The 22,082-nt window shown below is 42.9% G+C and overlaps 1 protein-coding gene across 1 annotated transcript; it reads left to right on the forward strand.

The window, feature by feature from the left end:
- Positions 1-7,907: 7,907 nt before the first annotated feature.
- LOC127074717 (uncharacterized) lies at positions 7,908-10,446 on the forward strand. Its single transcript, XM_051016059.1, has 6 exons — positions 7,908-8,218; positions 8,333-8,485; positions 9,050-9,143; positions 9,232-9,314; positions 9,459-9,612; positions 9,722-10,446. Exons 1-6 carry the CDS (start codon positions 8,036-8,038, stop codon positions 9,955-9,957), a joined length of 903 nt encoding a protein of 300 aa, XP_050872016.1. The 5' UTR covers positions 7,908-8,035; the 3' UTR covers positions 9,958-10,446.
- Positions 10,447-22,082: the final 11,636 nt, after the last annotated feature.

Here is a 22,082-nt window from a genome sequence, read left to right on the forward strand (position 1 = left end):
TTTTCGCGGATGCGACACAAAGGATTTCTTGAAAGGGAAGGTATTGATTTTGATGAAGTCATTGCACCAATTTCTAGAATTGAAAAATTAGATTGGTTATTGCTTTAGCCATTATCAATAACTGACCTATGTTTCATATGAATATAAAGTGTGCATTTCTGAATGACCCTTTAGATGAACAAGTGTATGTGTCAAAACCAGTTGGTTTTAAGAAAGAAGGCCAAGAGAATAACTTATACAAACTGCATAAGGCATTGTATGGAGTCAAACAAGTTCCAAGAGCTTGGAATAAGAAGATCGATGATTTCCTAAAAGAGATAGGATTCATGAATGTGCATCTGATCATGGTGTGTATGTCAGAAAGAGAAATATTAATTAGCTGATAAGTATTCCTCTGTGTAGATGACTTGTTGATCACAGACAGTTGTAAGAAAGAAATTGAAAACTTCAAATTGGACATGATGAAGGAATTTGAGATGTCTGATCTTGGCAACATCTCATATTTCCTTGGAATTGAGTTTTAAAAATGTGGTAGATGATTGTTGATGCATCAAAGAAGATATGATATTGAGATGCTCAAGAGATTTGAGATGGAGTATTGCAACTCTAAATCAACATTAGCTAAACCTAGACTACAATTGACAAAGGATTCAAATGAGGTGACATTGTTCCAACTCAATATAGAAGGATCATTGGATCACTGAGGTAACTTTGTCACATTAGACGTGACCTGCATATAATGTAGGAATAATGAGTATGCTCATGCAAAAGTCAAAATTGTCACATTTAACTGCCATAAAGAGGATACTAAGGTATCTTATAGGCACATTGGATTATGACATTTTTGTTTCCAACAACAGATGAAGGAAGGGAGTACAAGTTTTCTGGATATACCAATTCTAGTTTGTGCGGTGACGTTGATGATAGAAAGTCAACAACAGATTATGTATTTATGCTAGGTGGTGCACTGGTTGCTTGGAGTTCAAGAAAGGAACTTGTGATGGCTTTATCATCATGTGAAGCAGATTAAATTGCAGCTTCATTATGTGATTATCAAGCAATATGGTTGGTGAATTTGATTTATGAAGTTGAAGGCAAATTTCATAGAGCTATGACTATGAAGATTAATAACATATCTACCATAAATTTTGTCAATATTCTTGTTGCACATGGCGTGAGTAAGCACATAGATATGAAGTCCTACTACCTTAGGGAGAAAACAAACAATGAAAGATTGTGTTTAGAGTATTATAGAAGTGAAGACCAAGTAGCAGACATCGTGACTAAGGTAGTGCAAATGAAGTTGTTCAAAAAGCTTAGGAGCGTGATGGGTATAAAAAGTTTAAGCACAATGAATTATGTAGTGTGTTAAATATAATTCATTGTTTTGGTATATTACTTGATAAGCAAGTAAGAGGTTGTTAATGAGAAAACCATGTTGTAAAAAAATTTGTTATGTAATTAGGGTATGTAGAATTTGTTGAGTTGTTTGGCGTGCAAGCAACCTCTCTCTCTATATCTATCTATCTATTTATCTATATATATATATATATATATATATATATATATATATATATATATATATATATATATATATATATATATATATATATATATATATATATATATATATATATATATATATATATATATATATATATTCTAGTATTAAGCTCAAATAAAAATAATAATAATAATAAATGTTTTGTTCTAACAAAATTGAGACCTCATTTAAGCTCAAATAAAAAAAAATAAAAAAAAATTGTTTTGTTCTAATAAAATTGAGGCTTCGTTTAAGCTAAAATTAAAAAAATAATAATAAATAAAGTCTATAGCCCTAACTTTAATGGTCTTAGGGTTGAGCCGACACTGTTAGCCGATAATCAATATTTTCATTTCTATTGTTTTAATTTTATAATGACTAATAAATCCATTAACTCCCATTCAAATTCAATATTAATATTACATTCTTCATAAGATATCACAAATAGCACATGCAATATTTCAAAATTTGTTAATTATTTTTATTTTTATAAATGTTTTAAAGCAAAAATTAAAGTGTAAGGGTATAAAAAAACTTGGCATTCCAACTAGGCATGGCAACATAACCCGTACCCGCGGGTACCAACCCGAACCCGCCCCGAAGTTGATAGGGAAACTCGCTTTGATTGGGTTTGGGTTCGGGTTTGGGTTTTCTCCGATTTTAAAATACGGGGACGGGTCGGGTAATGGGGACACTAGTACCCACCCCGAACCCGCCCCGTTTATTTCATTATGTTCATTATTATTTATTTTTGATAATTTAGAATATTAAATATATGTTCAATGTTTTGATATTTTAATTTTAATTTATTATTTAAAGTATTTGAAATGTATGTATGGAATTTTTTTAAATGTTTTATTTTATTATTTAAAATGTAATTTTATTTTATAAAAATAAATCTTTTTATTAAAAATATTGATTTCATTAAATGAATAGTGGCGGGGGGGGGGGGGGGGATACCCGAACCCAACCCGAACCCGTTTGGGACGGGTTTGGGTTTTGATTCTCCATCCCCGTTTGGGTTTGGGGCGGGGAACGGGGATGGTTTGGGGATTCGGGTTTGGGTTTGGGGAAGGTAAAAACCGTCCCCGACCCGCCCCGTTGCCATGCCTAATTCCAACTATACCGACAACATCTTAATAAATTTGTTGATAAATAAAATACAAAATAGAAACAATATCTTGAGGAGACTATATAAAAACCTAAGAGGATAACAATGAATTAGGGCAATTTTTTCACTAAAACCTACTAAAAAATTGACGAATAAAATTTGGTGAAAAAAATTATATAAATATCTAAAAAGACAACAAAGATTTGGGCAACTATCTCACTAAAAACCTACTAAAAGATTGACGAATAAAATTTGGTAAAAGAAACTGATACAGTTTTATAATACAAATATACAATTAACAATAAGACCAAATTCAAAACAAAAGCTATTTGTCATCATCTAAATTAATAATTCAAATACTATGATCTATTTCTAAAGGAACTTCTCTCAAACACTATGGCAATGAATCTTACTAAATAAAGTCAACAACTTGAAAGACCTATATAATTAGTTTTTCTTGCAAAATTCGAAGTGGGTGAAAGCAATGAACGAAGAACTGAAGTCAATCGAAGTTAATAACACTCGGTCACTTGTCGAATTGCCCCAAGACAATGAGGAAATCAATATGAAGTGGGTATACAAGGTTAAGTTGAATCCCAAAGGAGGAGTGACTTGACACAAGGCGAGACTTGTGGCGAAAGGATTTCTTCAGAAAAAAGAAATCGACTTCGACGAAGCTTTTGCACCTGTTGCTAGGATCAAAACAATCAGGTTGGTTGTTGGTCTAGCAAACATGAATAATTGGTAGATGTATCAGATGGATGTGAAATGTGAATTCATGAATGGCCCCTTAGAAGAAGAAGTTTATGTTGCACAACCAGCTGGATTTATGAAACAATGCGAAGAAAGAAAGGTGTACAGACTGCATAAAGCCATGTACGGACTAAAACAAGCTCCAAGAGCTTGGAAAAAGAAGATAGATGTCTTTCTAAGGGAGAAGGAATTTGTGAAGTGCAAATATGAACATGGATTATATGTAAGAAGAAGCAAGAGTGAATTGTTTATACTATGTCTCTATGTCGATGACTTGTTGATAACAGGTAGCTACAAGAAGGAGATCGAAGACTTTAAAGGTGATCTCAACAAGGAATTTGAAATGTCATATCTAGGTGACATTTCATATTTCCTTGGCATCGAATTCTACAAGAGTGGTAGAGGTTTGATGACGCATCAAAGAAGGTATGTAGGAGAAATACTCAAGAGATTTGAGATGCAAGATTGCAACCTAACTTCGACTCCAGCTGAGCCCAGATTACAACTGTCGAAAGATTCAGATGAAGATGATGTTGACCCAACCCAATATAGAAGACTTATTGGGTCACTTCAATATCTTTGTCACACAATGCCTGACTTAGCATACAGTATAGGTATGATGAGTATATTCATGCAGAAGTCAAAGGTATCACATCTAGCAGCGGGGAAGAGGATTTTAAGGTATCTGAAAGGAACTCTCGACTATGGAATTTTCTTTCCTGCAGTTGATGAAGGAAAAGACTGCAAACTAGTGGGATACACTGACTTAAGTTGGTGTAGTGATGCTAAGGATCGAAAATCCACAACTGGCTATGTGTTTATGTTAGGTGGTGCACCAGTTGCTTGGAGTTTGAGAAAGGAGCCAGTAGTGGCATTATCATCGTGCAAATAAGAATATATGCTTCTCTTTGTGCATGTCATGAAACTTGGATGGGGAATCTGGTCGAAGAGATAACAACGAAGAGTCATGGAGCAATTACCGTGAAGATCGACAACATGTCAGCTATCAATCTGGAGAAGAATCTGATAGCACATGGTCAAAGCAAGTACATCGAAATGAGGTTCTATTATCTTCGAGAGCAGATAGCAAATGGGAAGATGAATGTGGAACACTGCAGAACTGAGAATCAGATTGCAGACATCATGACGAAGGGAGTGCAGGTCGAAATGTTCAAAAGACTAAGAGTTATGTTTAATGTAGATAGCTTATACACAATGAATTAGGTGGTGTGTTGAATTGTAATTCCTTGTGTCGAAGTAGGTTGCTCGACAGGACAAGGATGTGTCGAGTTGTATTAGTGTGTCGAAGTGTTGAAGCATGTTGCTTCACACAAGATTTCGACTTATGCCTATTTTTAGTATTGTTAATTATTTTGGACTTTTATAGTTTTGGGATTTGGCTTAGGGAGTAAGTTAACCTAAATGTATAAATAGAGGGAGTAACCCCTATTCTTATAATAGATAAGTCATAGCATTGTATTCATAGAATTTGCAGTTGTAAAGTGAATAAAGAAGTTTTCCACAGGTTGTGGGCAGAGAGAAAACTCTGCAGAAAATATTCTTCTTCTCCAACGTTTTTTTTCTTTATTTTTAATCGTTTTTTTCTTTTCATTGTCATTGTGTGGTTGATAACAATCTTGTTCATCAAGATTGATTGAAATTCTTCATAGGTTGTGGTGGATTTCCAACACATGTAGGTTCACATTAACTACTTCAAACATCTAAAACCCTACTTCTAATTGTTGAAACTTTACTAACTATTAAACTATTAAATCTGAAAACTGTAACTTTCAAAAAATACACAAACCAATCTAAATTTTTTTACTGTCTATTTTAACATTTCTCACAATAAACTATTTCAATTTACCTTTGACTTCCAGATGCAACGGAACCACCTAATCCATCAATTTGCATTTTCATTCACATTTATTGCGAAACAAACAGTAATTCATTACATTCTCCATTAACATAATCAAACTTTTGTTATCATCATATTTTACTATCATTACCATAAAACTTATGTTACAAATGACTCATTCATACACTTCCAGTTCTCTTTTTTAAGAGTATTTTTTACTTCCTACTACTTGGCCCACATGGCTACAATATATGACAGTTGCCTTTCTCAGGACATGTCTATCTCAATTTACAAACAAAATATTTGATTCCTTTCCTTTACTTTTTCAAAATTACAGTCGTTATTATTTTCAAATCACCTTTAATTTGACAACACCTTTGCAGATTTTATTTGGAACGTCTTTGTTTCTTACACCATACCATATTACCCTCTCATTTAACACCAATACCTACGGCCAACATATCCATAGTACTTTCACCTACTTTAATAATCTCATTTCTCATAACCTTTACGTTTTCAATTTCACATCCATTCAATTTATTAATTGAGCCTGCCATTTGAATAAAACCACATCCAAGACTGTAACTTAGTCGTTCTTAACTTTAGAAAATCCAACAAATAAATTAAGTAGATTAACATCTTTACCAAACAACACAAAAATCAAACAAAATGGAGATTTTACAACTAGTTCATATTTTATATTACTTCAGCATACTTTAACATCACACATTGTTCATATCATCATATTGTTAAACCATACCACACATTAAAGCTAATACCTAATCATAAATTAAAACCACCTAAACAATACTGCAAGTTCGTTACAAAATACTACTAATACTTTGCTTATACCACACTAACCATCAACAACATAACAAAATTATGCGGGAACTTGATAACATTTTCATCAACAACTACTACTAATGCGACAACCTTTTTGATCAGACATAACTTCAAAACATCTTCCATAGTCTTCAGAAAACAACAATTAACTACTCTTCAATGATTTAAAATATACACAAAAAGACGATCTGGAGGATCACGAATCGTAAAATCCAGCTTGTCTCCTCTACAAAGCCTCTTCTTTTTCGCGTACCAACCTTTACCAATGACTTTCTCCACCTTCACCGCCTTTTTGTTCCTTTTTTCACAATACATTTTCCCGTAATACCTATCTCTAGTATCTGCATCAATCATCTCAATGGATTTCTGGTTCCACCAGAGATACTTCTTTATCACATACATATTTACTGATCTGAAAAATACAACCATGTGGCTTCATTCAACTATAGAGAATACACCAACACACCAGAACATTTTTCTTAACTTTTTATCCAAAACTCACAACCCTCTCCCATGAATACTCGTCTTTTTTTAGTCCTTATTGTCATTCTCTTCTGACGGACTTGTGATTATCTAAGTTTGAATCATCTAACGCATATATCACCCTTTCACGAATCCTTTTCATTTCTTCAATATCCCCTTCAGATATGTATTCAGAACTGCAATATCATCAGTAAACTACTTTATTTTGCATCTGATACTTAAAATAACTACAATAACAACTTTAACATGCACCTGAACATCGTACCTGCTATTTTCACTTGAGATGGACATTTCCACTTCAACTGGTTTCTGATTCGTGATATTTTTTCGTAAAATCTTAAACACCTTCTTTTGTGAAGCCATGTCTTCTTTTTCTTTCGCTTTAACACGCAATGCATCCAACAGATGCTCTGTAACAACACACAACATTCAAAAAAATTACCCTAAACACATTACAACTATCTAACTCTACATGCAACACATTAACCAAACCATCTACGGCATAAATAAGCCGTTAGAACTCATGTTACAACACAATTAAAACAAATATCATACCTAATTTTATCTGATGCATGTTTTGGTGAAGACATTTTCGATTTTGGAAGCATATGATGACAAAACGGCGCAAGGACAATGAAAGGTTTTGGTTGTAGATGAATACAATGCGCTTTTGGAAATTACAAACCGCACTAAAAGGAAACGTTTTATGTACTTTTTAATGACGACTAACATCTCATAGTGCCATATAAGACACTCTTACCAGACCCATATTTTTTACAACACTACATAGCCTAATTTTGTTGTTCTCTTTTGTCCCATTTGGATCCAAACATTCATTGCTTCTCAACTTCATTTCATTATTTTAATTAATCATAGATTTTTTAAATTTTTTCCAACTTTCCTTTTAATATTCTCTTTTTACCTTTATTATAATTTTTTTTAATGCGGAACAATTTATATTATTCACCATGTATAAGACACTTTTTCTATTTTTATCATTCTTAACTTTTATTAATATTTTTTGTATTTTTTTCTTCATAACATTTTTATCCCAATTTTAAAAATAGGGTCTTGCTAACTTGTGCCCTTGGGGCACAAGTTAAGGTTACTACTATTAAAAAGTTTGTGTGAAATAAAACAAAATTTTAAATTCCAAGAAATCAAATGCACACGCTCCAAGAAAATATTTCTATAAGTGTATCATTAACTTGTGCCCTTGGAGCACATGTTAGCATTAGCCTTAAAAATATTTAGTGAGTACACCCTAGGTATCCCACTAGTTAAAAGAGAAGATTTGTAACCCCCTAAACGGTTGCAACTACCAAAATTCAATTGTGAAATATGTGTTCTATGTTTGTCACTTCCACGTACAACATCTTACAATTACTTTATTTGTGTCTTTGTTAATTCAATTCCTTACTTGGTCAGTATCATTCCACGCTTCATGTTCTTTTCTCTATCATATGATTCTCTATTGCAATTGCCACCACCAACCCACAACACTTCCATGGCTTCACGCTCCCCTCGGCTTCTATCACTAGCCAGAAGGGCCTTTTCTTCATCATCTTCTCAAGCGAACGGGGTTTCCTTAGTTCAAGGAGCTTCCAGAGGAATCGGCCTTGAATTCGTAAGATTTTTTCTCCCTCAAAAAAATCAATGTTTTCTTCCATTCTTGGCACTTGTCACATTGTCAAAAATGTTTACTTTTCTTCATGGGGTGTGTTTATTTGGCATTGTATAGGTGAAACAATTGTTAGAGAACAATGATAAAGGACATGTTGTTGCTACTTGCCGTAATCCTAATTCATCAACTGGGCTTCTTCAATTGAAGGATAGATTTGATGATCGTCTTCAAATTTTGCCTTTGGATTTGACTGTTGAAAGTTCTATTGAGGTTGTGCATTTTGTTATTTTGCCTTTGGATTTGACAATACATTTGTTAAATATGACTCAGATTGTTGAGATAATTATGGATTATTGAGATGATTATAGATTAATGAGAATATAGTTCATATTGTTGAAATGATTATGGCCCATAATACTGGAATCTATATACAATTCACAAGACATGACATAAACAAAGGGAACTATAGCTACTCTGTATCCGCGTTACTGTTCTAACAATATTTACTAAATGCATATCAGAAAACAACATATGTTTGTTCAAATTCGACTCTAGCTGCTATTTGATAACAAAAACTGACTCTGATTAAGTTAACCCACTTGTCCATTCTAAAATGGGAACTTTTGTCAAGGGAGAGTTAACAAATGCAGTGGCCTTTTCTATCAAGACTGATGTTAGGTTATGGCATTGTTGCTCCATTTACAATTTACAGACAACATGATTAGCTATAGGATGGTGTACTCATGTCTAAGCATTAAGACATTCACCGATAGATTTGAAGAAATCGAAAAACTTATTCATTTGTTAAGCTTTGTATATTTCATAATATTTCAGGCATCTGCATTGTCGATAAAAGAGACTTACGGGCATATAAACCTTCTCATTAATGCATCTGGGATTCTTTCAATACCTCGAGTATTGCAACCAGGTAAATATGCGGTAGATGATTATTACCATGTTTTATGTTTCTGACAAATATGTGGTAGATGATTATTTTTGTTTTCAATACAATATAGAAACCACATTGAGCAAATTGGAGAAGTCATCTTTAATGCTTGCGTATGAGGTTAATGCCGTCGGTCCTATCTTGGTTATCAAGGTAACATCAATCTAAATTTTGTAACATTTTTTTCTTTGTTTATCTCTTTATCATAATTTTAGAAGTGAGTGAGTATGCGCTCTTTATATGAATGTGTTTTCAATAATTTGAGCCAGCATTTGATTCTGTGAAATTCTAAACCAGCACATGTGGCCTCTTCTAAAAGCTGGAGGCGGCATTGGGACCGAAAGAAATGGTGCAGTTGTGGCTAGTTTGAGTGCAAGGGTTGCATCTATTGGCGACAATCGTATCGGGGGTTGGCATTCGTATCGATCTTCGAAGACTGCTCTTAACCAATGTATGAGTCTCTTTTTTCATGATCACCGTCCTGTTAGATGGATTTGAATTGACTTATTTGAACTTATATACTGACACAAGTGGTTTTTCTTCCGCATATGTTCTAACAGTGTCGAAGAATGTGTCGTTGGAATTTGCAAGGAAGAAGGATCCAATCATATGTATTCTATTGCATCCTGGTACAGTTGACACAGATCTTTCTAAGCCATTTCAGAAAAATGTTCCTAAAGAAAAGCTCTTCAGCAAAGAGTTCTCAGTCCAAAAGCTGTTACACATTATTAACAATGTGAAGAGCCAAGACAATGGCAAGTTCTTCGCATGGGATGGTCAAGAAATTCCTTGGTAACCTGTCATATTCATGTCGAATAACATAGCATGTAAGAATGTTACTGATAATAAGTGTCAAACCCGCACTCAATAATATTGGTTACTAGTCTCGTATGTCCGAGGTCGAAGTCGAATGACTCAAGTTTTGATGTTGAACTTGATTCACTGACCTCTAAACGTGATCAAATAGTCTATTTTCACTACAGGCAATCTGAATATGATGGTGGAGAAGTTTATTGGAGGATATAATAATTTCAGAAGAAATTTAGGTGTGGTAGTTTAGTATGGGAGAAAGTGAGAAGTGAAAATGATAAGATTCTACATGATGTGACTCGAGTGCAAACTTACGCACTTAACAGACCAACTTGTGTATCAATCAAATGGCCATATGAATAGAGTTAGTGTACTATTCAGCAATGATTACCATACCTTACAAGTTACAACTAGATGCAATGTATCCTGCAAAACTACATGAGATAATAATAAAATTTAGATTTGTTTGGTGTAATATTCCTCTGGTCTTTAATATTAAAAAAACTTATTTTTTTATGGGGTGTTTTTAGGAATATAACATTGAAATTCATATATTCTTTTGTTTATTTCAAATCTTATTAAATTATTTATGGGTACTTTTTATTTCTTAGAATATGATTTATTCATAAATTTTTTTAATTTTTATTTCCATGTCAAAAAATAAGAATCTTACAAGAGAATATAAAATAATCAATCATAACTTCTCCCTTTCATATTATTTTAACACAGTCATTTTTAACTTTTAATTTTTAAAATTTAATTAAAGTAAAATTTACAAATATTTCTAAAAACTTTATTTATTTGTCAAACACTTTTATAGGAATAAAAATCCTGAATTATATTTCTGAATTTATAATTTTAATCAAACAAACACACTCATAAATTCATTGAAGAATTAATATATTTGAACTATATATAATTCAATTATATTGATTTTTCAATAAATTTAAAAAATAAATTTTTTCTGACTTAGAGAGGATATTAATTTATGAGGCCCAAACACGATATTTCTACACCAACATTGATATTAATAAAAAAATTTGTTCTGGACTGGGCCATGACACTAGGCACGGCACGGCCCAATGCTCGCCAAGCCCACGTCCAAACGACCGTGTCCAAGCGACCACGAGGACACGTCAGGTGAACGACCGTCCGCCCGAAGAATGTCTCCCCGGCCCCTTAAATACGTGTCGGACAACGAGCGGGTCCTCCTCATATGATCTCCATCCACTCATCGTCAACCCACGTCGCGGACACCTAAGTTGTGTCGGGCAGAGCCATAACGGCATCTCACTCACCACGTCACCCAACTCCCCTATATTGTCTCCTTAGGGATAGGGGCAGTTGGACCAGGGGGCAGACCTTGGTCTAGGTCTTAACGCTTCTTACGCGTCCCCTGGCAGCTCCTCCTTGGGCCTAGCTAATCCAGCCCATTAGGAGCCTTGGCCCAGCGCTGGGGGCTCAATATAAATACCCCTTTCATGGCGAAGGGGCAGGTATTCTAACTCACACTCTGATAACCTCATTCTGTACCTTTTCTGACTTAAGCGTTGGAGCACCTTGCAGGTACACCCCCCTCTCATTTCATTCTCCGGCCCATTCACCAAGACCTTGGAAGGCCCTCCTGATCAGGTGAGATCAGTGGCGCCGTCTGTGGGAACTAGCTATCCCCATCTTCATCAAACGAGGATCAAAAGCTCATTTGTTTCTGTCCTTCCAACATGGCCGGAGAACAACATAGCGATCACAGCCGTCCCCTCGTCAACTACAATATGGACGACGGCCCGCCATCCCATGAAGCGGACGTTCGGGACGGTCATCCATCCACCCCGTCTCCAGAGCCCCAAAACAACGGAGATGCCTCTCACGCCCACAATTTAGGGGCAGAGACATTTCATCCCATTCCCGTTCCCGTTGAAGGAGACGCCGTAATGATTGCCATGGTGAATGCCCTCAATCAGGCCGGTTCTATGCTCCACCAGCAGCACGAACGAATCATGGCCCTCGAAGCCGAACGACAAGAGGCCCGGCCCCAGCCGGTGAGTAGGATACAACAACGTTCGGAGCCAACGAAGAAGCGAGGACGTCGCTCTCCCGAACCCCACGCCAGCAGGGCACGCGCCCGTCGTGACGGTGGTCGAGCGAGAACATCACCAAGGCGCGGGCACAGCCCCGACAACAACGAACTGTCTCCCTTAAGGAGCGACGAGGAAGATTCGCATTGCCCCCTATCTCGGGCAATAATGGAAGCCCCGCTCCCCAAAGGCATGGAGAAACCACCAAATCTAGCTGTGTACGACGGGACTACAGATCCCGACGATCACGTCGACAACGTCAACGCGATGCTCGACTACCGCAATGATATAACCGGGCACCTCAAATGCCGACTGTTCTCAACGACCCTCAGGAAAGGGGCCATGGCTTGGTACAAAAGCTTGGCCCCTGAGTCCATCACGTCATGGAGAGTCATGAGGTCCATGTTCACCAGGCACTTTACAGCTTCCCGTCGTCACCCCAAGACGGAGGCGACCCTTGAAGCCATAGTGCAGAAGAAGAATGAAACACTGCGCTCATACATCGAGCGATTCAACCAGGAAGCTGTCGAGGTAGATACCACCGAGCACATGAAGAAGTATCTCCTCGAGAGAGGTCTCTTGCCCGGCAGTGAACTTAGCAGAGCCGTAGGGATCGAGCCTCCCCGCACCTTAAACGAGCTCCTGCATAAAGCCCAAGCCTACATCAGATACGAGGAAAAGCAGGTGGCACACAATGCCCGCAGCGGACGTAACGCTGGGGAGACCGAGCACTCAAAACGCGAGGACACGAGCATTTCCCGTCGCAACGGAGACAAACGAAGAGAAGAAAGACCTCGCGAGCTCCGGGAAGGAAGAGGCCCCGCGGGCAGATATAGCGAGTACACCTTACTGACGGCTCCTCGAGAGCGCATCCTCGCAGAATGTATCAACTCTGAATTTAAGCAGGGCAGGGTCAGGTTCCCAAAACCGTCTGCACCAAAGCCCCACACCGACAAATCAAAGTACTGCCGGTTCCACAGAAGTCACGGGCACGTGACCGAAGACTGCGTCCACCTGAAGGATGCGATAGAAATTTTAATCCAAGAGGGGCACCTGAAGCAGTATACGAGGAAGAACGAAGCTCCCAGACACGACGAGCCAGAGAAGAAGAGACCCCGGGAAGACACACCCCCTGGCAACTCTCCCCATCAAGTGGCCCTCTGCGTGTCACGACCGGAAGATTTCTTCCTCCCCGAACCATTGCCCGAGGGCAAGATCACTGCACTCAGCCCCTGGGAAGACTTCCCTACCACACTGGTGATATCAGGAGGAGGAACTAACGGGGAATCCGCGGCCCTCTCCGTCAAACGTAAGTTCGACGAACTCCTACTGACTGCCCCCGAGCAGAAAGCGACATTGACAAAATACCGGGGAAAATCCAACCCGATATCCTTCTTCCTGGAGGAGCTCCCGGGCGGATCCCCGAACTCGGGCATCCCACTATTGATAAGGGCAAAGATGGCCCAATTCGACGTACGACGCATCCTGGTCGACCAAGGCAGCTCAGTGGATATCATGTACGTCCACCTCTTCAAGACTCTGAAGCTAGACAAGACCAACTTAGCCCCCTACGTCGGATCAGATCTCCAAGGATTCAACGGAGCAACAACCAGACCGTGGGGATATGTCGAACTCCTCGTCACCTTCGGCGAACAAGAAACGGCCAGGGAAGTCAAAACCCAATTCCTGGTCGTAGACTGTCCGTCTCTCTACAATTGCATCTTTGGACGCCCGACACTGGCCGAACTCACCGCGGTCCCATCCACCGTCCACCTGAAGATGAAATACTACACCAAATTAGGACGTGTGGTCACCATCCATGGTGACATCGAAGCAGCCCGACGATGCTACGACGCCGCAGTAAAAGGACAGGCCGTAGTCAGCACGAAGAGCAACTGCAACAACAAAAAACTCAAGACCGAGGATCCTGCCCGAGGAGTCAACGCCATCGACCTCGACTGTCGCATCGGGCTGGACGAGACCGAAGAGGGGAGGTTCCCCAAGGAACGCTCTCTCGAACACCCGGTCCGACCAATCCCCGACGGGGAGTTCGAACTCATTCCTCTTGGGGACGATCCGGAAAGGACGGTGAAGATAGGTAAGGGACTACCCGAGGAAACAAGAGAAGAGCTGGTAGCATGCCTCAAAGAGAACTCCGACCTCTTCGCGTGGAATGCCGCAGAAATGCCCGGGCTGGACCCCGAGATCGCGTGTCATAAGCTAGCTGTAGACCGGGCAGCCAAGCCCATAGCACAGCGTAGACGCAAGCAATCGCCCGAAAAGGCAGAGGCTGCCGAGCGAGCTGTAAAAGACCTCTTAGAGGCAAATTTTATTTCTGAAGCCCAGTACACAACCTGGCTCTCTAATGTAGTCCTCGTTAAGAAAAATAATGGAAAATGGCGTATGTGTGTTGATTATACTGATCTTAATAGGGCTTGCCCGAAAGATGCTTTCCCCCTCCCTAATATAGACTCGCTCGTTGACAACTCTGCAGGTTTTAAACTCTTGTCCTTCATGGACGCATATAGTGGATACAACCAGATCCCTATGTCGCCCGCAGACAAGAAACACACAGCGTTCATGACCCCAACGGGCAATTACTATTACAACGTGATGCCGTTCGGGCTCAAGAACGCTGGCGCTACATACCAACGCATGATGAACAAAGTCTTCAAGGACGAAATAGGGGACATGCTCGAAGTGTACATGGACGACATGATCGTCAAATCACACGAGGAGATAACCCATGCTCGACACCTTACGAAGGTATTCGAGCAGGCGAGACAGTGTAAAATGAGGTTCAACCCCGAGAAATGCACGTTCGGAGTCCGGGCAGGCAAGTTCCTCGGTTTCTATCTCACCGAAAGAGGGATCGAGGCCAACCCCGACAAATGCCGGGCATTCTCGGAGTTTCCGACCCCGAAAACCAAAAAATCGATCCAGTCACTCAATGGAGTGCTCGCCTCACTCTCCCGTTTCATCGCCAAGTCCGCCCAGCACGCGTTGCCATTCTTCAGACTCCTTCGCAAAGAGGCTACCTTCGACTGGACCGATGAATGCGAGCAAGCGCTACTCCATCTAAAGAAGGTTCTGTCCCAACCCCCGGTCTTATCACGGCCATCAGCAAAGGAAACCCTATACTTATACCTATCCGTGGCAACCGAGGCCGTCAGCGCCGTTCTAATAAGAGAAACCGACGAAGGACAAAAACCCATCTATTTTACGAGTAAAGCACTCCAAGGTCCCGAGCTCCGATATCAGCAAATCGAAAAGGTCGCCCTGGCCCTCATCAACACAGCGAGGAGACTACGATATTACTTCCTCGCACACACGATAAAGGTGAGGACCGACCAGCCAATCAAACAGCTGCTCGGGCGCCCGGATATGGCCGGGAGGATGCTCAAGTGGTCACTAGAACTCTCCGAATTCGACATACAATACGAAAGTAGAAAAGCCTTGAAAGCTCAGGCACTGGCCGACTTCGTCGCGGAGATGACCCACTGCCCGACTCCAGCAGAAAGCGCCCACAAATGGACGATCTTCGTCGATGGCGCCTCTAGCACATCAGGCAGCGGGGCCGGGATCATCCTCGAAAATGAAGAAGGGATCCTGATAGAGGTATCATTAGCGCTAGCGTTCCCAACATCAAACAACCAAGCCGAATACGAAGCCTTCCTCGCAGGCCTGAGGTTAGCCGAGGACCTAGGAGCAAAAGAGGTAAAAATATCCACCGACTCCCAGCTCGTGGCCTCACAAGTGCGAGGAGAATACCAAACCAAGAACGACAACCTCCTCGAGTACTTGTCCCTCGTCAAAGAAAAACTTGATAGATTTGAAAAATGGGAAGTTCAACACATACCCCGCGAGCACAACACACGGGCAGACGTTCTCTCCAAACTAGCCAGCACGAGGAAAAAGGGTGGAAATAAATCAGTAATCCAAGAAATCCTCCCTCGGCCCAGCATCAACAAACTACCGCCTCCACTCGAGGTCAACGCTATTGGAGATGCCCACTGTTGGATGACACCCATCTACAATTACCTCACACGAGACGAACTCCCGGCTGACCCGAAAGAGGCGACCACTGTCAAACGACGCGCATGCTCGTACGTACTCCTCGAAGGCAAACTCTACCGGAGAGGATTCTCCATCCCACTACTCAAATGCGTCGAGGAAGAGAAAGTCCCCGACATACTTGGAGAGATACACCGGGGAATTAACGCTCAGCACCTCGGCGGACGATCGCTCGCACGAAAAGCCCTTCGAGCAGGCTACTACTGGCCGACCATGCAAAACGATTCGAAAGAGCACGTCAAAAGATGTGACAAATGCCAACGACATGCCGACATGCACCTCGCACCCCCGAACGACCTCAAATCGCTGTCTTCCCCATGGCCCTTCGCGTGGTGGGGCATGGACATCCTCGGGCCCTTCGTCACCGGATCATATCAGAATAAATACCTCATCGTCGGGGTGGATTACTTCACCAAATGGATCGAGGCGGAGGCACTGGCTAAAATAACCGCGCAGAACATTCTCCGGTTCTTCAAACGCAATATCCTCGCTCGGTTCGGTATACCCCAGGCACTTGTCACAGACAACGGGACACAATTCACGGACGGAGGATTCCAGGACTTCGTCGCCAGCCTGGGCACCACGCAGCATTTCACGTCTGTCGAGCATCCGCAGACGAACGGGCAAGCAGAGGCGGCCAACAGGGTAATCTTACGCGGCCTCAAACGCAGACTCGGCGAGGCAAAGAGGGCATGGGTCGAGGAGCTACATAGCGTCCTATGGGCCTACCGCACGACACCACATTCTACCACCGGGGAAACCCCGTTCCGACTAACTTACGGCACCGAGGCAGTCATCCCGGTGGAGATACGGACGCCAACGAGGAGGACAGAGGAGCCCCTAGACGAGGAAATGAACGATGAGACCCTTAGAGCCGAGCTCGACCTAGTCGAGGAGATACGTTCCGAAGCAGCTCTCAGGGAAACAACCCTCAAACAAAAAATAGCACTACGCCATGACGCGAAAGTCATAAAAAGAGAGTTCCAGGTCGGCACCCTGGTCCTCAGAAGAAACCAGAAAAACCCGAGAGAGGGCAAACTGGCGGCCAACTGGGAAGGCCCTTACCGCGTCCGCGACAAAACGAGCAACGGGGCCTATTACCTAGAAAACCTACAAGGAGAACAACTCGCTCGACCATGGAACGCAGAAAAACTTAGACAATATTACAGCTAAGTACACCACGGGGAGACGTGGCAGGTACGGCCACGCTCTTCGTCCCCAAAACCCCAGGGAGGAACCACGAGACCCGGGAACGATCCGGGGTCACATAACAAACACAACCCTCCCCGACGGTTGGGATCTTGACCAAGACTCAACGTCGAAGTACCAAGACTGGCAGGGCACCCAGCTCGCGATGGGAGGACCCAAGCCTCGGGACCAGGGTTCGAACAACAGACCCGGGCTTCGATACCCACGGGCACAAAGCCCGACACTTCGTCGGTTCCCTAAACCGAGGAGATTAACAAAGTCGAGCAGAGTACGAATTCATACAAACAAGTATCAAACACAAACGAGCACAATGAATGATAACGAAAATATTCATACATTAGAAACGATAAAAGCGGCCGAAGCCAAGTACGCCCGAAGGCCATATTACAACGCCCGAAGGCCAAAATACATAAGGCACGCAGGCCATGATAACTAAAACATATAAACTAAGACTCCGCTCGGAGCACCTCTTCATCCTCTTCTTCTTCTTCTCCCCCCAGCTCCTCCTCCGCTTCAAACGGGCAGATAATCTCACCATCCCGGACGCAGCAGTTATAGGCCGACCCTTCTGTCACCAACTCAGGGTTCAGAAGCCCGAGCTGCTCGACAGCATTGTCGAAACCCTCTTTGAAGCAGGCCACGAGATCTTGGTTGAGAGTCCGAATATGCCCTAGCAGCTCACCGCGCGAACCGAGGGCGCGTTCCTCCTCGGTCTCATCTGCCAGAGGACGGACCTTTCCCTCGAGAGACTCAACCTGAGCCCGTAGGCCAGCGTTGTCCTCGCTCAGCTTCTGATGGTCGACCACCTGCTCTTCCAACCTCGCCTTAGCGGCCTTCAACTGGTCCCTCTCCCTTTCCACCTCCTCCAACTTCTGGCTCAGCCCTTCCTGCAGCTGATGCTCTTCTTTGTAGTCCGACAGATCTTTAGATAGTCTTTCCTTCTCCGTCCGAACCTGCAAAAGGGCATCCTCCAGCGAGGCGGTGGAGACCGAAGCGTCGGTCATAACCATGGCCGTCTCCATCACCCGGATGACAGCAGCAATATCCCTGGCCAGATCTTTTCTCCGGGCAGCAGCGTCCTGGTCCAGAATAGCCTTGGCCTCAGGCGCAGGCACAACAATCGACTCCTCGGCCTTGAAGAACGACCGTTCCACATAGCAGGGAGGTAGAAGATAGCTGCCCGGTCCATTCGGACTTCCTGGAGACGACCTGGTGAGAGGCCCAGCCGGACGCTTCCGTTTATGGAGGGGGGAAGCCGCTGGCGACGGACTGCTATCAGGAATGTTGATCGGGTTAGACCGAGGAGGAGAGGAAGGAATCACGCTCGCCGCCTGCGAGGGACCGACCCCGGCATCGCCAGCAGTCTCCGAGACACGGGCCACAGTTTTCTTCTTCTTCTTGGGCACCCGGTCAGGAGCGCCGACCTGATTCGCTAGCTTCAGCACCCGATCACGAGCATTGGGCATGGCACCTGCAAATAAATTACACATAAACATTAGCGACCGAAGTCATAAACAGAAATAAAAAGCTAAACAAAGTCTGCCTACTCAATAACGCCAGAGCTTCCTCCTCGGTATCACACTCGAGCAGAGCCTTCGTATTGATATAACGCGTCTCGGTGATTAGCTCCCCGGCCTCATCCAGGTAGGGCACGCCCTGTCGATTCGCCCAGAACGCCAAGCTGAAGCTCTGCACGTAATCGACCAGCTTCTTGTACGCGAGCCTATCCTCCTCGCCGAGCATCGCGTACTTGACCCGGTAATGCGCCGTGGAGAGATCGAAATGATCACGCTGCCACCTCAGCGGTATCTTCGACATCAGCGTCTCCTCCCCGTTGGGTTCCCGTTGATAGTAGTAGAGAGAGTGAAGGGCAGCCCGGGTAATCGGCATCACCACGTACCACCGGCTTTTGAAATGGCGAACAGAATCCTCGTACGTCTTGAACAGACGCACGGGCTGCTTGAAAGAAACCCAACTGTGGCGACCACGGGAACCGGACCTCTGGAGATGGAAAACGTGGAAGAAGAGAGCCCGGGTGCAACCAATGCCGAGGAACTGGCAAACTAACTCGAATGCCCGCATAAATGCGAGAGCATTAGGATGTAGTTGGGACGGCGCCAGCCGGAGCCACTTGAAGACCGACATCTGGAAGGAGTTGAAGGGCAGTCTAATCCCCGCCTCACGAAAAGCAAATTCATACATGGTGAACTGCTTCCCCGGGAAATGATGACAAATGCGGTCTTCTTCCTTGGGGGCGCAGCAATACCAGTTTGGTGGATCCTCCCGGCTTATGGTCTCGACCATAGCGTGAGCAGTGATGGCCTCGTCACAGAAGTCTGATTCCTCCTCCAAGGGCTCGTCCGCAACCCATGAGAAGTCGACCTGCCCGGAAGAGGAGGCGTGTTCGGTACCATCTCGGACACTCCCATCCCCGACAGGGAGACGAGCGATTGTCGCGTCTTCGGTGGAGGACCCAGAATCTTCCTTCCTCGGTCGTAAGCGCCCGGTAGCACCTGAAACGCAGACAGAAAGAGTGAATTCGACGTCATATCAAATCCACCCTTCCACCGCAGGTCAAGTGAAAGGGCGTAGCGGCGACGGACACTAACCGCGCTCAACTCGGTGGCGCGCGCATTCTATGGAGACCGGGCATAAACTTCATACAGCCTATGCAAGTATTGCCCAGCATATGAAGTTTATGCCCGGTACAGTAGGATCCCAACCCTATTTTCTACCATCTAATATACACCTACAGTCCACTACACTGTTCCCAAGTTAAACCTAACCACATTTCTACAAAAATAGCATGCGTTTGACAGAAAACAACAAGGAAAAAGAATGGGTCGCAGTGGAAAATCATACCTGACATAGTTAAGTCGAAAGGGGTACGGTGGTGTCCGAGCAGAAGACGGTGGTTCAGATAGGAGGACGGGCGGAGACGGCGGTCCAGACGGTTGAGCAAGCAAACGAGAGAGAAGGTGGAGAACTCCGGTGAACGTATGAGCGAGAAAAAAAAGGTGGAAATGAAGTTACTCAACCCCTTTTTATAGGGCTTGGCACGTAGACCAACACGCTAGGTCATCATTGCCTAGCCTGCCTACGCCGTCTTTGCGCGCGAAACGAAGCGACGCCACTAATCCTGAGACACGTCTATCAAAGATAAGAAACTGAAACGACCCGAGCACCTATCCGTCTCCTCGACTCACCAAGACGCCACCTCCCCGCGTCATACCCACGTTTACTACAAGGAAGGTGCAGACCAACCGATCACCTCCATCCCCGACATTCCCGGAGAAAATGTTAGTCATGAATAGGTCTGTTACAACCTCACCTGTCTAACGATCAAGCTTCCCCATCGTCTCGGGGAACCCTTAGTTGAAACATAAGTCATCTCTCTGGCTCAGAGACTCGACTTGGGGGGCTCCTGTTCTGGACTGGGCCATGACACTAGGCACGGCACGGCCCAATGCTCGCCAAGCCCACGTCCAAACGACCGTGTCCAAGCGACCACGAGGACACGTCAGGTGAACGACCGTCCGCCCGAAGAATGTCTCCCCGGCCCCTTAAATACGTGTCGGACAACGAGCGGGTCCTCCTCATATGATCTCCATCCACTCATCGTCAACCCACGTCGCGGACACCTAAGTTGTGTCGGGCAGAGCCATAACGGCATCTCACTCACCACGTCACCCAACTCCCCTATATTGTCTCCTTAGGGATAGGGGCAGTTGGACCAGGGGGCAGACCTTGGTCTAGGTCTTAACGCTTCTTACGCGTCCCCTGGCAGCTCCTCCTTGGGCCTAGCTAATCCAGCCCATTAGGAGCCTTGGCCCAGCGCTGGGGGCTCAATATAAATACCCCTTTCATGGCGAAGGGGCAGGTATTCTAACTCACACTCTGATAACCTCATTCTGTACCTTTTCTGACTTAAGCGTTGGAGCACCTTGCAGGTACACCCCCCTCTCATTTCATTCTCCGGCCCATTCACCAAGACCTTGGAAGGCCCTCCTGATCAGGTGAGATCAAAATTAAACTTAAATGCATTTTTGATTCTCTTGTGAGCGGTTTAAATTGGATCCATATCAATCAATTCATAGTAAAACAATTCAATATTTTTATAAAAACGGAAAGAAAAAAAAAGTAAAAAGTGAAAATTCCTAATCCCATTCCCAAAATACATTACCAAATATCAAAGCACTAATTGTGTGAAGTATAACCTCATTGCATATACGCTGGGCTTCTCCAGTACACGAGATTTTGTTTCCATAAGCACATGAATACACTGTGTCAAACAATATTTCAGAAAGACAATGAAGAGCTTAAGGGCTGTATCATCTTGGAAAGACCCGTGTCAAACAATACATTGGTGTAGATTTTACAGCAATTTATCTGAAAAACAACATTTCTATTCTACCACCTGTAGAATAACTGTTGTATCATCTTGGATTATTAGCTATTTTTTTCCTATTTCTAGAACACGGATCTTTCATATCATATCACTCTAACATTAACTTTGATGGATGAATAATCAATAAGAGAGGGAAAAAAGAATAATAACAAATTTCCACTATTCAAAGCGGTTAAATTGAAAAATGCACACATACGCTGCAAAAGAAATAAAATGTACAGTTTGTTCATACCACTCACTTGCTTAAATACAAGTGAGACTTTATGAAAAATATTAAGATATCATCTAACAAACTTTGTCTACATGTTTATGAAAATATGAATTAATTCTAACATCATCCCTTAA

The sequence above is a fragment of the Lathyrus oleraceus genome, chromosome 1, assembly GCF_024323335.1.
Source record: "Lathyrus oleraceus cultivar Zhongwan6 chromosome 1, CAAS_Psat_ZW6_1.0, whole genome shotgun sequence".
NCBI lineage: Eukaryota > Viridiplantae > Streptophyta > Magnoliopsida > Fabales > Fabaceae > Lathyrus > Lathyrus oleraceus.